Genomic DNA, 13113 nt, shown 5'->3' with positions numbered 1-13113 from the left:
ATTATTCTAGTCATACGTATTTACAGGCGATTTTCGCAATTTACTTAAATAAACGGTTTGTTTAGTTCTAAAGTAGAACTGGTTTATTTTTTTAAAATAATTTTTATATGGAGTTTATGGCAAATATCACAATCTCTTCAAAAAAAGGTAAATTTTAACCATTCACAGAACAAATAATGGCAACAAAACTGTCAAAGTCGAAAATTATCAAAAGGTGGCAAAGTTGAATTTCGTCGCATTATTGGAATATTGCTCTTATAACGACCTTTTCCGCATTATCGAAATAATGTTCTTCGATTGTGATATCGTCTTTCGTCGCATTATCGGAATATTGCTCTTCAGATATAATATCGTAAGAGTGAGTAAGAAGTAAGTAAATAAATAAACCAGAAGAATGATTGAACAGTTGAGTGAGATAAATGTTTAATTTTGTCAGTTGACGCAATATTAGTTCTGTTTGTAATAGATAGTTCATTAAACATATTTTTTTAAATATAAATTATTTAGCAAATTCTTATATTCTACCTTAAAAACTATTGCGTCATGGATTAAATTCCTCTTGATTTCTTTCTTGATGTTCTTGATGTTCTTTTTTCTTTCTTTCTTTCTTTCTTTCTTTCTTTCACAGGATATTAAATATATTTTGGATAGATATGTATACTAGGAAATGTACTTCTACACAGATTCGGTGTTAACTTGGAAGTGTACTTCTACACAGATTCGATATATATATATATATATATATATATATATATATATATATATATATATATATATATATATCACACAAAATATTTAGACTACTTTCGTTCCATAAAAATGTGTGTGCGTGCGTTTGTGTGTGTGTGTGTGTGTGTGTGTGTGTGTGTGTGTGATTTGGATTTTTAACGTAGCTTTAAAAAATTTCCAGTCATATTGCTAAGATGTCTGCAGTGTGGCACTACTGATGTTTAGTGCTGGGGCATCATGCCACAAGCATGCAGCATGATGTCCCACCCAGTCACATTATCCTGACACCAGGGCGACCAGTCGTAATACTAACCTCTTAATGCTGAACGCCAAGCGAGGCAGCTGCTCATACAATTTTTACAAATCTTTAATATGACTCAGCCGGAGTTCGAACTCGCGACCTCACGCGCACGAAGCGGATCCTCTAACTACAACGGCTACCTGAGCGTTCATATCAAAATGTAAGAAAAAAGTGTGGTAAATATATGAAAGCTGTTATCTTCAGCCATATTTTAAGTCAATTTTTGGAGCTGGTAACATGTTGTACCTACGTATAGTACACACAAGTTATCATTCTTCACGGAATCGGGTCTACTACATAATATCGATATTCGACAAAATAAGAACTTAAAGATCACTGAAACAACTGAAACAACTGAAGCTAAAATATTTATTCATTTTTGTAAAGAGAGGAGTGCGACTTCATAAACTGCATACTGATTTGGGGGCTGTATGTCGCTTTATGTATTCATCTTTTTATCTAAAGAAACAAAGTATACCGACGTATGAGGATATAAAAATATTTCAACAACATATTTTTAAAATGTTCTTAAATTCATCTTACTGTTATTATTATTATTATTATTATTATTATTATTATTATTATTATTATATCTACAACAATTTACAATACTCTCTCTTGCTCTCTCTCTCTCTCTCTCTCTCTCTCCCTCATATGCCACAACACGTCAGTACTGCAAGCATATTTGACGTAAGTTCATTACAATTCAACGGGTGTGACTTAACGTATAGATTCATCTTTTGGCAGTTTACAAGCTAAATCCTATTTAGCCATCTCTACTACGTCTGTTTTTTTTTCTTCATAAGTTTTTAAAGGTTCGTTAGATTTCGCGAGCAAGGTGTCATTTACGTTATAAACACGATGGATTACTACATGCGTGACCGAGGAAGAACCTTGGTTCTTCCTCTTCAAACAGCAACATAATAACCTTTTGTACGCTCTCCTAAACTGACTATTCATTAGTCCATATATAAGCGGGTTAACAGCGCTTCCAATGTAAGTTGATATTGCACAAAACATATGGAATCTTCTAGAAAGAACATGGTTCCAGTCAATCATTCCAGTAATCGTGCAAGGGAAATAAGAAACGATGAAAACCAAGAATATTGTGATCATCATCTTCGTGAGGTGCATTTCCTTGCGATGGTTGCTCGCTTCTAGAGAACCCACGGTGGAAGATACTTTCTCCATGCGGCGATGACTGGAACGTGTGGTCTTGTAGATCATGACGTAGTAATGTGTAATGAGAACTACGGGAATTCCCGCACGGAAAACCAGAAGGAATAGTTTAAACAGCTGACTCTTGTGATCAAGAAGAAGATTACAAATTCCTAACATATGCTCGTAGCCAAAACGTCCCCAGACTTGGGTCAAAGGAGGAATCATCATTAGTACTGGTACCGTCCATGCAACGGCAATCATTACCAGCATGTTTTTCGTTTGAAATGTCCACTTGTACGAGTGAATATCACGAACCAGCTTGTAACGGTTGAAAGCTATCAGTGTAATTGTAATTATGGTCGTACCTGAAAGATTAGAAATTTAAAAATAATTAGATTAAACTTTCAGCAAAATGCAGAACAAAGTTATTTAATACCGACTGAACCTTTCTTTGCTTAAAATTTATTTAAGATAAGCATATACTAGGCGATAGCGAGCGCTTCTCCAGTCATATGTGTACTGACTGACCTATTGAATATACGCACTGAGCTCTTCTCCATATAATGGAGGAATACAAGGGGAAATTGCGCGACATGAAGGAAATATTTGAATTGGGGCCTTCGGGCGTTCATCTCCTATACCATACAAATGTTGGGGGGTGGTGGATTGTGTTGAATTTTAATTTCATCGATGAAAGAAGAAAACATATTTTAGTGCATAAAATTATATTGGAAAGAAATCGCCTTGCTTGCCTTCTTTGCTTTCACTGTTCTGAAGCTTTCATTCTATTCTGAAGTATTAATTAATACTTACAAAATTACGAGAAAATGCGATCTAAACAACGATAAAGTGTTCAACAGGACAATATTGCAGAAAATAGTCGTTATACTAAAAGTGCGCTCCGCGAATTAAGGTGCGCCCTATCGTTGTACTTTTATTCTTTTTCGAAGCTTGCTGAACGTGTGTACTGGCAGATGTCACGTGACTTCATGGAGGTGAGACAGATTGTGTCTCATACGCTTTCTTTGAGTTCTTGAATTACAATAAATATGTATTGATACTCTCGTGTCATTAAAAATAAGAGTAAAGATCGTGGTGATTTTAAATGGTGAATACGTTCCATAACCAATAAAATAATTAATGATGAATATTACGAACACTTACTCGTCTTTTTTTCTTACTTTCCCATATTCAGGCATTCGCAAAACACCGAAAGATAATGGCGGCGAGTATAGATGATTCCAATATCACTGTTCACCAACTGCTAGAGTATCATTTAAAGATAACCTGTTTTACTTATACTTGCTAACTCAAACACTTTATTATAATTATTATTATTATTATTATTATCATCATCATCATTATACCGCCCAAAGATGATGACAAAATGTTACTGTAATAATTGATAGAGTTCTGAGTAAACTTTCCGAAACCTCAGCAGCCCATGTAATCATATTTTATTAGTTTGTTTCATTTTAATAAGATTTTTTTTCTCACTTAATGAACTGTATATCATATTAGTCTCTCTAATGATATCTTATCATAATTACCTGTGAGTGTATATCCCAGGAAACCTGTAAATTTGCAGAGATGTTCACTTAAAAACCATCCGTTCTCTAAATACGTGTAAATATTAAACGGCAGGACACAGGTGACGTACAAGAGATCGCACATGCTCAGATTCACCACGAAGATGTTGGACGCTGTTTGCAGTTTCCTTTTTGTTTTGACCACAATGATGACAAATATGTTACCTGTAAATGTGAATAAAAATTGTATTGTATTGTTGAATCCGTTGTTGTTTTACACATGCACACCATTCTCATATATTTGTCCTTAATGAACATGATGGACAAAGCTGACACTTGTAATAATTACGTTTTTCTATATAGTACGTGAGAGATACGTAAAATGAGATCATTCATTCAACATCATCGTCGTTTGCATCAACATTATTGGTAGCATCATTACTAATTCAACCTATAGTAGTAGTAATACTACTACTATTAGTACCAAAACCACCAAGATTGTGACTAAAGAGATGATAGCGATAGTGGTGATGATGTTGGCGATGAACGTTTTCATGATGTTTAAACCGGGTTTAGGTTATTTAAGTAACTGTTGTCAACACTTATCCTTTATAAATCTTACGTTGGATCTTTCAAACAATCAAACAAAATTTATTTTTGTTTCGATCCCTTACAGGCATAGAGGATATTTTCTTTTCCTCCGTTAATGCCGGATAGGTTATTTAAGTAACTGTTGTCAACACTTAGCTTTTATAAATCTTACGTTGGATCTTTCAAACAATCAAACAAAATTTATTTTTGTTTCGATCCCTTACAGGCATAGAGGATATTTTCTTTTCCTCCGTTAATGCCGGATATGTTTCATCGTGTGATACCGAGTTAAAATATATCGTTTTTGGTACCACAAGGTGAAATGTATTCCGTATTAATGTAGGAAAACAAAATTTACTTTTTCTTATATGTACCAAACTTGCTCCAGAATCAAAGTTTAGAACATTAAATCTCTCTACGGCACAACACGTTCACACACACCCCCAACCCCCTTTCCTAACTTCGCCGTACTTTCATAAGATGGTCATATACATATGCATAACCTATGAAAACTGTAGGATTAGGCTGACATAATCTTTTACACTAAATTACATTTTTGTCATTTTGTAAACTATTTTACCCTAGACCAGGTGTGCATAACCCCCGGCCCGCGAATGTGTTCTGTCCGGCCCTCGTAGCAAATTTAAAAAACACAGAGATCTGGCCCGTGAACAGTAATTATTTTAAAGAAATTAGTATTTGCGGCCCTTGAGTGGTCTTAGAAAATGCAATCTGGCCCTTGGCCAAAAAAGATTGTGCACCCCTGTCCTAGACCAACAAGAAGGTATCCGCTTTTTTTTTCCACCGATAGTGGACCAGTAAAGTCAACAACTACAAAAAGCGGAGACCTACTTGTTGGTCTAATTTGACCCTTTCTGAAAATAACAGAGTCCGATTCAGCAATGTTTCGCAGCGGGTCTATCGTTGTTGTCAAAGAAATAAGGGAAATAAACTGCAGAGAAATGCGATTGGCGTCTGGTCAGACTTCTTTATCAAAGATTGATTTCCGTTTCTGTAATGAGAGGCTGTTTCTTTTTATTTTTCTTAGCTCATAAAGTACTCCGCTTTGTTTCTACATGTACAACATGTGTGGGCACACATAATTTGGCGACGTATGGCATGCTGGAATATTTCATAATTTCACATGTGAAAAAATAGGAATGAACAAATACGAAAATTATTTATCCAGTAAGTCTCTATATTTCACACTTAAGTGTATAATAAAATAATGTACTCTCTCTCTCTCTCTCTCTCTCATGTCACAACACGTGAGCACACTCACGTTTCAAGGACAAATGTAACAGAAGTCCTCCGCATGAAGCCAAAGGAATCCCAAGAGAGCAACATGGAGATGAATTTGATTGCTGAAAGTCATATCTTTTTGATCACTTCACTTATAAACATGGAGAAGATATACAGCCTCCATTAAGTATTCACATTACCAAAGCTGATATAATGATACCCTCAAGGGGGTACTGAAGTCGAGTGGAATACCGTATTTTCTCGTTTAATACACTTGCCCAACTTCGAAAACTATTGATCAAGGTATGCAGCTTCACAATTACGGCTTCAAAACTAGGTCAGCTCTGGTCGTTATGTTTATGGTTTCATCGAAACTAATTTGGCTTTTTTCTAATCAGACATCAGAGTGTTTAATTGAGTTTTGTTTGTGAGATTGAATATTTATTAACTTTGCTCCCCCCCCCCCCATGAACCGGTAAATATGTATATATGTTGTCCGCAGTAAAGTACTTGTTATATTTTAAAATAACGGTGTTCAAAGAAAAATAAAACGTTTAGACGTAGGCCCCGGGCAAGTGACTGTAAAAAATCACAAGCTCTGACTCAAATTCCTCTAGCCAACGATTTCCATGTGCCCAAACTGTCCCACTTTTAATATTATTTGTCACATAAAGTTGCAGTTGCTATACTTCAAATGTGAATTCAATAAGGTTCAGTAGAGGGTTTGAAGGTAATGCAAGCGACATTAGTGTTTATCACTAGACTGGATGGTACTGGTGCTCAAACTTCTCTGCTGGATTCTCAAAGAGAACCCTGTTCATAACCCATTTGTTCTAGACGACCATAAAGTTAGCACTGTCCAAGCTATACCTCATGCAGTCTGATCACAAGATATGTTTGTATTTATAGAAAATTGAATATACATGACCTTTGGGACTGACCATTTCATTGAGGGTAGGGGAGGGGGCATACTATGTTCTTTACTGGGGGCTTTACAGGTATTACAGCAGTAATGAACGCTTCTGTCCAGTACGGGTGTTGTTTGTCGTATGTGCAAATAAGTAAATGCTCCCCACCCCCTTTTCGTTTTTCTTTAGCTGGTTTGCTTCACGAAGTAAAACTCAGTCAGCCAATTGTTCTGAAATTTATTTATGCTGGGCTTTGCTTCCTAAATTGCCATCAGGTATGAATCAAACTTGAACACTATTGCGACAACTGAAATAATCATTTCCATTTATACATGAAGTAAAATCCGACTTCAGAGAACCATTGCCGCTGTTACAAACTTGTTAGTAATCTTTAATGCAGACGGCTTAAACGTTCTCATTCAAGGCATGAGTATGTAATAACTGTTGTTGTCCTACAAGCATCTATCATCTCTTTGATTTACCTATAATGAGTTGTTCCACTTCGTTGTTGTTGTTGTTGTTGTGGGGTTTAACGCCACTTTTCAGCACAAGATAGGCTATACATGGCGGCCAGTATTAATGGTGGAGGAAGAACCCGAGAAAACCCCGGAAAGAACCACCGACCCACGAGAAGCTATTGGCAAGCTTTCTCACATACCAACGTTCCACTTCGTGATTATTACCTATACGAATTAACACAATGGACTCACCCCCTGCAGCCTCACACTAGCTATCGTCAGCCAGTTCAGTAATACATGAAATGGTGCTTTATATCTGACCTTTTGGCCTTTATTTAAACTGACCAAAGGATAGCTTTACATCAGCTTCAACCATTACTATTTACCGTGTATACATGCTTTATATAACGGGCATATACTGAAGCTGATTGATTGGTTCTATTTTCGAAGTTTGCTGAAAATCATGTTTCGAAACACGACTGTGTCAGGGGTTTTAGGAGTGAAAATAGTCTTTTTAGCATGACGCCGTGTTATGGCAAGTCAAGATCTTGAAAATGAATTTCCATATTTCATCATCACGATCGAAGTTTTCCCCGGCAAATTGAATTTTTTTTTCGACACGCCCGAAGGGCACCTCACTTAGAATGCAAGAGGGGCCTGATCTGAAATTAGAGGGGCCCTGGGCGTCAGGCTATCTGATTTTCTGAGTACAGAAAAAAACAGGGTCAATGTATACAAAATATGTTCTTGCACAAAGCCTAACACTTTTACAAGAAACAATAGATAGTCTTTAGAATTAATGCTGATGTTGTCAGGATCAAGATTATTCTGACTATGGTAAAATAGATAATAACTTATTTATATCCTATTCGAAAGGTTGCACATCGGATCTGGAGAATTTCCTTTTAGGGTCTTTTTTAAATACAGATCATGTTTAGTGAAATGGTATTTAAAAGAAAATAAACGATTTACGTTCATGTAAAGATTCATCTCTCTCTCTCTCTCTCTCTCTCTCTCTCTCAGTAGTTAATTTGCAACTCCACTCATAGCACAATTCGATAAATTGCCCCTATTATTTCATCCTGTTTGGTTCTTTTTGTCCTATTTTATTATTCATTTTTTTTTTTTTTGGTGTGTTCTATCTTTATGTTTCCTTTGTTATGAAAATTTATATTCCCTCCTCAGTAGTCGACTTTGTGATTTTAACCAGGTCTCGAATCATAAACTGTTCGACCTTTAGGGTTTGTGTCAACAGATCTAACTCTTATTTTGTTTGTAGTAGCGCTTTACGATCTATCAGCACATCAGTGGTTTCATAATGCCAACTTGAGTTACATGTTCGAAAAATATAAAGATGAATTGCACAAAACACCCAGGAGGATAAATCTTGTTCCAAATAAATGCAAACTTATAGCAAGAAAATGAGAAAATATAAAACGTACTTTTTAAAATTCTGTAAAAGAAAATTTATCGAAAACAAAAGATAACGATAAGACATGCAGACTCTTTAAAAGCGCCAATGCCGCATTTTATCATAAATGTCACCATTCTTCCAATCTAACTAAAGAAGGAAGGAAATGATTTGTTTAAAAAAGCTATCTGACATAAACCGTTCTTTAAAAAAATCAAGATGTTATGTTTAAACGACGTACACATATTTAGTTCAGGTTGGGCTCTGGGATACTTTGAAGGGCGAAGATGGGCAGAAGACGATCCGACATAGCATAGTGTTGGCTTCTTATGTTTACAACGGTGACGTTATGAAATCTTTGGTGTATGCTTTTGACTGAAATCGATTGACCCACGCATGTCGCCGATCAAAATAGGATTAAATTCGGACACATGTGAAAAATAGCAGGGTTTCTCAGAGAAACCGTCTGGCTCATAAAAAATGTGATTAAATGTCAGTGTTATATGGAATTCAAAAATGCTTAGGGACCAATATCTTTTAAGATTCAGCACAATTCAGATGACTTGGTATACACGACTTTCTGCACGTAACGGCGGCATGGGTGCTTTACAACATGGTTAAATGTTGCTGCACAAACCACATTCCCTTAAATAGTCCTTGACTTTTTCGAATGAATGAGTCGTCTTATGGGTTCATTCGAGCAGTTAACATCAAAACACGCTTTCTCGCAGGCTGGAAATAGACACACTCTACACAAATGTGCTCTACAGTTAGTTGGAATTAACAGTGTACATTCTACCTTCGAGGTTCATCCAACAGGAGGTCCCAAGAATTTTACCGTATGTACTCACTTATTGGTCGAGTCGACTAAACAACATCGACCCAGATCTGCAATTGCAACAATATGCAATTGGACTTCACTTACAAGCGAGCATATATGGTATATTGGTATATGTTTAAAACTGCTGGATGTTTATATTACGATGTGAAGTCACTGCCACATGGAAGCTTTCGTAGATGTTTGATAATCATTTCGGTGATTTGTTTTTAAATATTTTTTCAACCACAGGATTAAAACGCAATTTAACGCTGTGAGAATAGAAAGAATTGCATTTCTCTTCACCCCCTTTTATCCAATCTCTATTATTTTAAGATCGAGAGATTTACAATACATTTATCACTATTAAATTTTATATGTGTCTTAACAGTAACATTGTTCATAGCTTTACGTGCGTATTAAGGTCAGAAGCTCTTTTGTATTTTCTTCCTTTGCTTGTATAGTAAACCCCATATTCTGATACATATTCTGCCTGCCATGTTCAATAATGGTTAAGCGACTTGAGTCAATAATATTTAAGCTATATGAGTCAATAATATTTAAGCTATATGAGTTAATAATATTTAAGCTATATGAGTTAATAATATTTGAGCGACTTGTGTCAGTAATATTCAAGCGATTTTAGTCAATATTTAAGCGACTTGAGTCAATAATATTTAAGTGACTTGTGTCAGTAATATTTAAGCGACTTGTGTCAATAATATCTAAGCTATATGAGTTAATAATATTTGAGCGACTTGTGTCAGTAATATTCAAGCGATTTTAGTTAATATTTAAGCGACTTGTGTCAATAATATCTAAGCTATATGAGTTAATAATATTTAAGCGACTTGTGTCAATAATATTTAAGCGACTTGAGTCAATAATATTTAAGTGACTTGTGTCAGTAATATTTAAGTGACTTGTGTCAGTAATATCTAAGCTATATGAGTTAATAATATTTAAGCGACTTGTGTCAATAATATTTAAGCGACTTGTGTCAATAATATTTAAGCTATATGAGTGAATAATATTTAAGCGAACTGAGTCAATAATATTTAAGCGACTTGAGTCAATAAGATTTAAGATAATATTCGCTTTATTTGTATTGCAGTTCGTTTTACACACACAAGTAACTATTGCTATTTAAAATTATTATTATTTGTTACCAATTTCTTTTTCTTTCTATAAAATTACCAAATTAAAAAACCACTAGATTATATATACTCAATACTCGTGCTGTGTATGCGAACTTACCAGTTAAGGGTCAATACATAGATTTATGTATGTCAGCTTACCAGTTAAGAATCAACACAGAGATTAATGTGTGTCAAATAACCAGTTAAGGGTCAAAACAGAAATTAACGTGTCAGATTACCAGTTACGGGTTAAGACAGGGATTAATGTGTGTCAGATTATCAGTTAAGGGTCAAAACAGAAATTAATTTGTGTCAGACTACCAGTTAAGGGTCCACACGGAGATTACTGTGCCAGATTACCAGTTAAGAGTTAGCACAGAGATTTACTATACTGCCATGAAAAAAATATTCCCTTATATAAAGACCTTTTTTAAAACAAGCATACTTGTATTTGTGGACTTGTTTGAGGGCCTATTTTGATCATCTGCATCCAAGTTTCTTTGCTAACATGATTACGTTTGACTAGCGCTAGCCTAAATGTATACAGAAATGGGACCTGTTATCATATAATGCTATGAGAATCACGTTTCTCCAGAATTCATTTGCAGAACGAACAGAATTGATTCTAATGTCCCGACGGATTTTGTGACAGCAGATCTCGGCCTAATGCTGGTCTCCCTTTATTCAGGAGACAATCGTAATTGTATCAGTATATTTATTGTAAACGTTTTTGTTGTGCATACTACTGCCTGGCTACGGCGATGGCTCTTGGGATACATATTTTACATTGTATCTAAGCTATCGTACCATCTCTTCGTCACCAGAGGATGGTGCAATGGATTAATTCTAGCCCATCCACAAATAATTGCTTCTGATTGTTCCGTTTTGAGACAATTAAAAGACCTCCTAAGCCAATGTTGTCACCGAAAACAAATTTCTTCTGATACATTAGTGCAGAATACAACAGAACCATTGAAATATAAAATTAATACTGCACTTACAACAAAACATTTACATTAGAAATACTGGATTAACTTCACCTAGGGTTGAAAAAAAAAAACAACCTCTCTCCACATTTGAAAGACGAGGCAAATGCAAAGAGAGACATTTAAGTGTTTTTATCTCGCTGATGGCATGATATCTTAATTTTACTGAAAAATGCGAAACTGCTTTCACAGCTTTCTATCCTACGTAAATACTATCGGTAAAATGTATCGGTCTATCTTGTTCTTTCTCAGTTTTTCTCATTACTTATATTTTTCACATATGGGGAAAATCGAAACTTTATTTATTTTTTCCATGTATGGGGAAATTCTAAAATTTACCATAGCATCGTTCAGTCATTATTTCAAAAAATATCTTTTTATTTACTGGATGGAAATACGAAGACAGAAAGACCGTGAGACAGGCGTACTTTATAATTCATTTTCTCTACCACATGATACATGCATCATACATACATACATACATACATACATACATACATACATACATACATACATACATACATACATACATACATGCATGCATACATACATACATACATACATACATGCATGCATGCATGCATGCATACATACATGCATACATGCATACATACTCATATTCTACATTAAATAAAACGTTTGATACCAATCTTTGAAATCCACGCACCTTACACAAAATATAAGGTAAAGATTGGTGAATATGTCCTTTTTAGACAGACAGATATACAGACAGAGATCACAACATACCGATACAGCCTACAACAATGATGAAAGACATCAGGATCACTGCCACGTACAGAAACAACCCATCTCTTTCCTCTCCCTTTTGTTCTGTCTCCTCCTTTATCGTCGAATTCATTTCAATCTCCTCGAGAATAATCATCTTTGTGAACATGAACGTTTTCATGCGTAACTTATTTCTTTCAATGACCAGTTCAAATGCTCAATAGCAGATAAAAGTAATATTCCTATTTCAGTTTTTGGTGTTTGCAAAAACGACCTGATTTTGTATAACAAAAGGAATGTTCTGCGGTAAAGCTGCATACATCGCCGGCATCTGTAACACGTATTGTTCTAACTATTAACTAAAATCAGCTGTTGCAGGTTTGTTCAAGCTAACAACTTGCATGGCGATATGTTTCCGGCATCAATCTCTTGAAAACATCGCATGCCTAAAAATTATCAGAACAAAGCTTCCATGAAAAAAGAAATAATTACATACTGAAAACTACTCCATATTTTCATGGTATGCTTGCATATATGCTAAACAAATTCAATAACGACTGTTGCCCAAGTATAAACTTGCCTCAATATATATCAATTCTAGACAGGCAGCTTTCAGCGCTGTCTGTATCAGAGCTGCCGACCAATCGTTTAGCGCGGACTCGCTTAAGATGAAAGCCACTCGTCTGCTTGACTTTCAATATGTTACAAAACGTTTGTTCAATAACCTGATATTGTCTAAGCATTATTTTTAATAACAGTGACAAAATCTTTATTACACTCAGTTTGCAATATGCGCCATTCAAAACCATTGCAATAGTATCTCCGTTCGTATGCGTGTGCATCTTAACGGCAGAGGCAATTTAACTAACAAGCAATACTCCAACACTACTTCAAAATACGAACAAATACGAAATAACAAAACTTTATGCAAGAAATTCCTTTTGTGGCTGCTTTTGGCTCGTCAGTCTTGTCAAAAAGGATCATAAAATTGACCAGCGGCATTTTTTGTTTTTGGTTATTTTGTGTTTTTGTTTGTTTGGTATCTAAACAAATTTTCTACTAGGTCCTATTATGATACGGGTGACACGTCGAACATTGACCTCACTGGAAAACCT

The 13113-nt window shown here is 35.2% G+C and overlaps 1 protein-coding gene across 1 annotated transcript; it reads right to left on the bottom strand.

The window, feature by feature from the left end:
- Positions 1 to 398: 398 nt before the first annotated feature.
- LOC149804085 (G protein-coupled receptor moody-like) lies at positions 399 to 12573 on the bottom strand. The gene is made up of 3 exons (XM_089954019.1): positions 12020 to 12573; positions 3742 to 3945; positions 399 to 2556 (listed from the first exon to the last, which is right to left on the bottom strand). Exons 1-3 carry the CDS (start codon positions 12177 to 12179, stop codon positions 1793 to 1795), a joined length of 1128 nt encoding a protein of 375 aa, XP_089810145.1. The 5' UTR covers positions 12180 to 12573; the 3' UTR covers positions 399 to 1792.
- Between the last annotated feature and the right edge of the window lie 540 nt (positions 12574 to 13113).

This window comes from Sinohyriopsis cumingii, chromosome 3 (genome assembly GCF_028554795.1).
Source record: "Sinohyriopsis cumingii isolate HCF-2022 chromosome 3, ASM2855479v2, whole genome shotgun sequence".
Classification (NCBI taxonomy): Eukaryota; Metazoa; Mollusca; class Bivalvia; order Unionida; family Unionidae; genus Sinohyriopsis; species Sinohyriopsis cumingii.
This window is presented reverse-complemented; position numbering and strand designations above follow the sequence as displayed.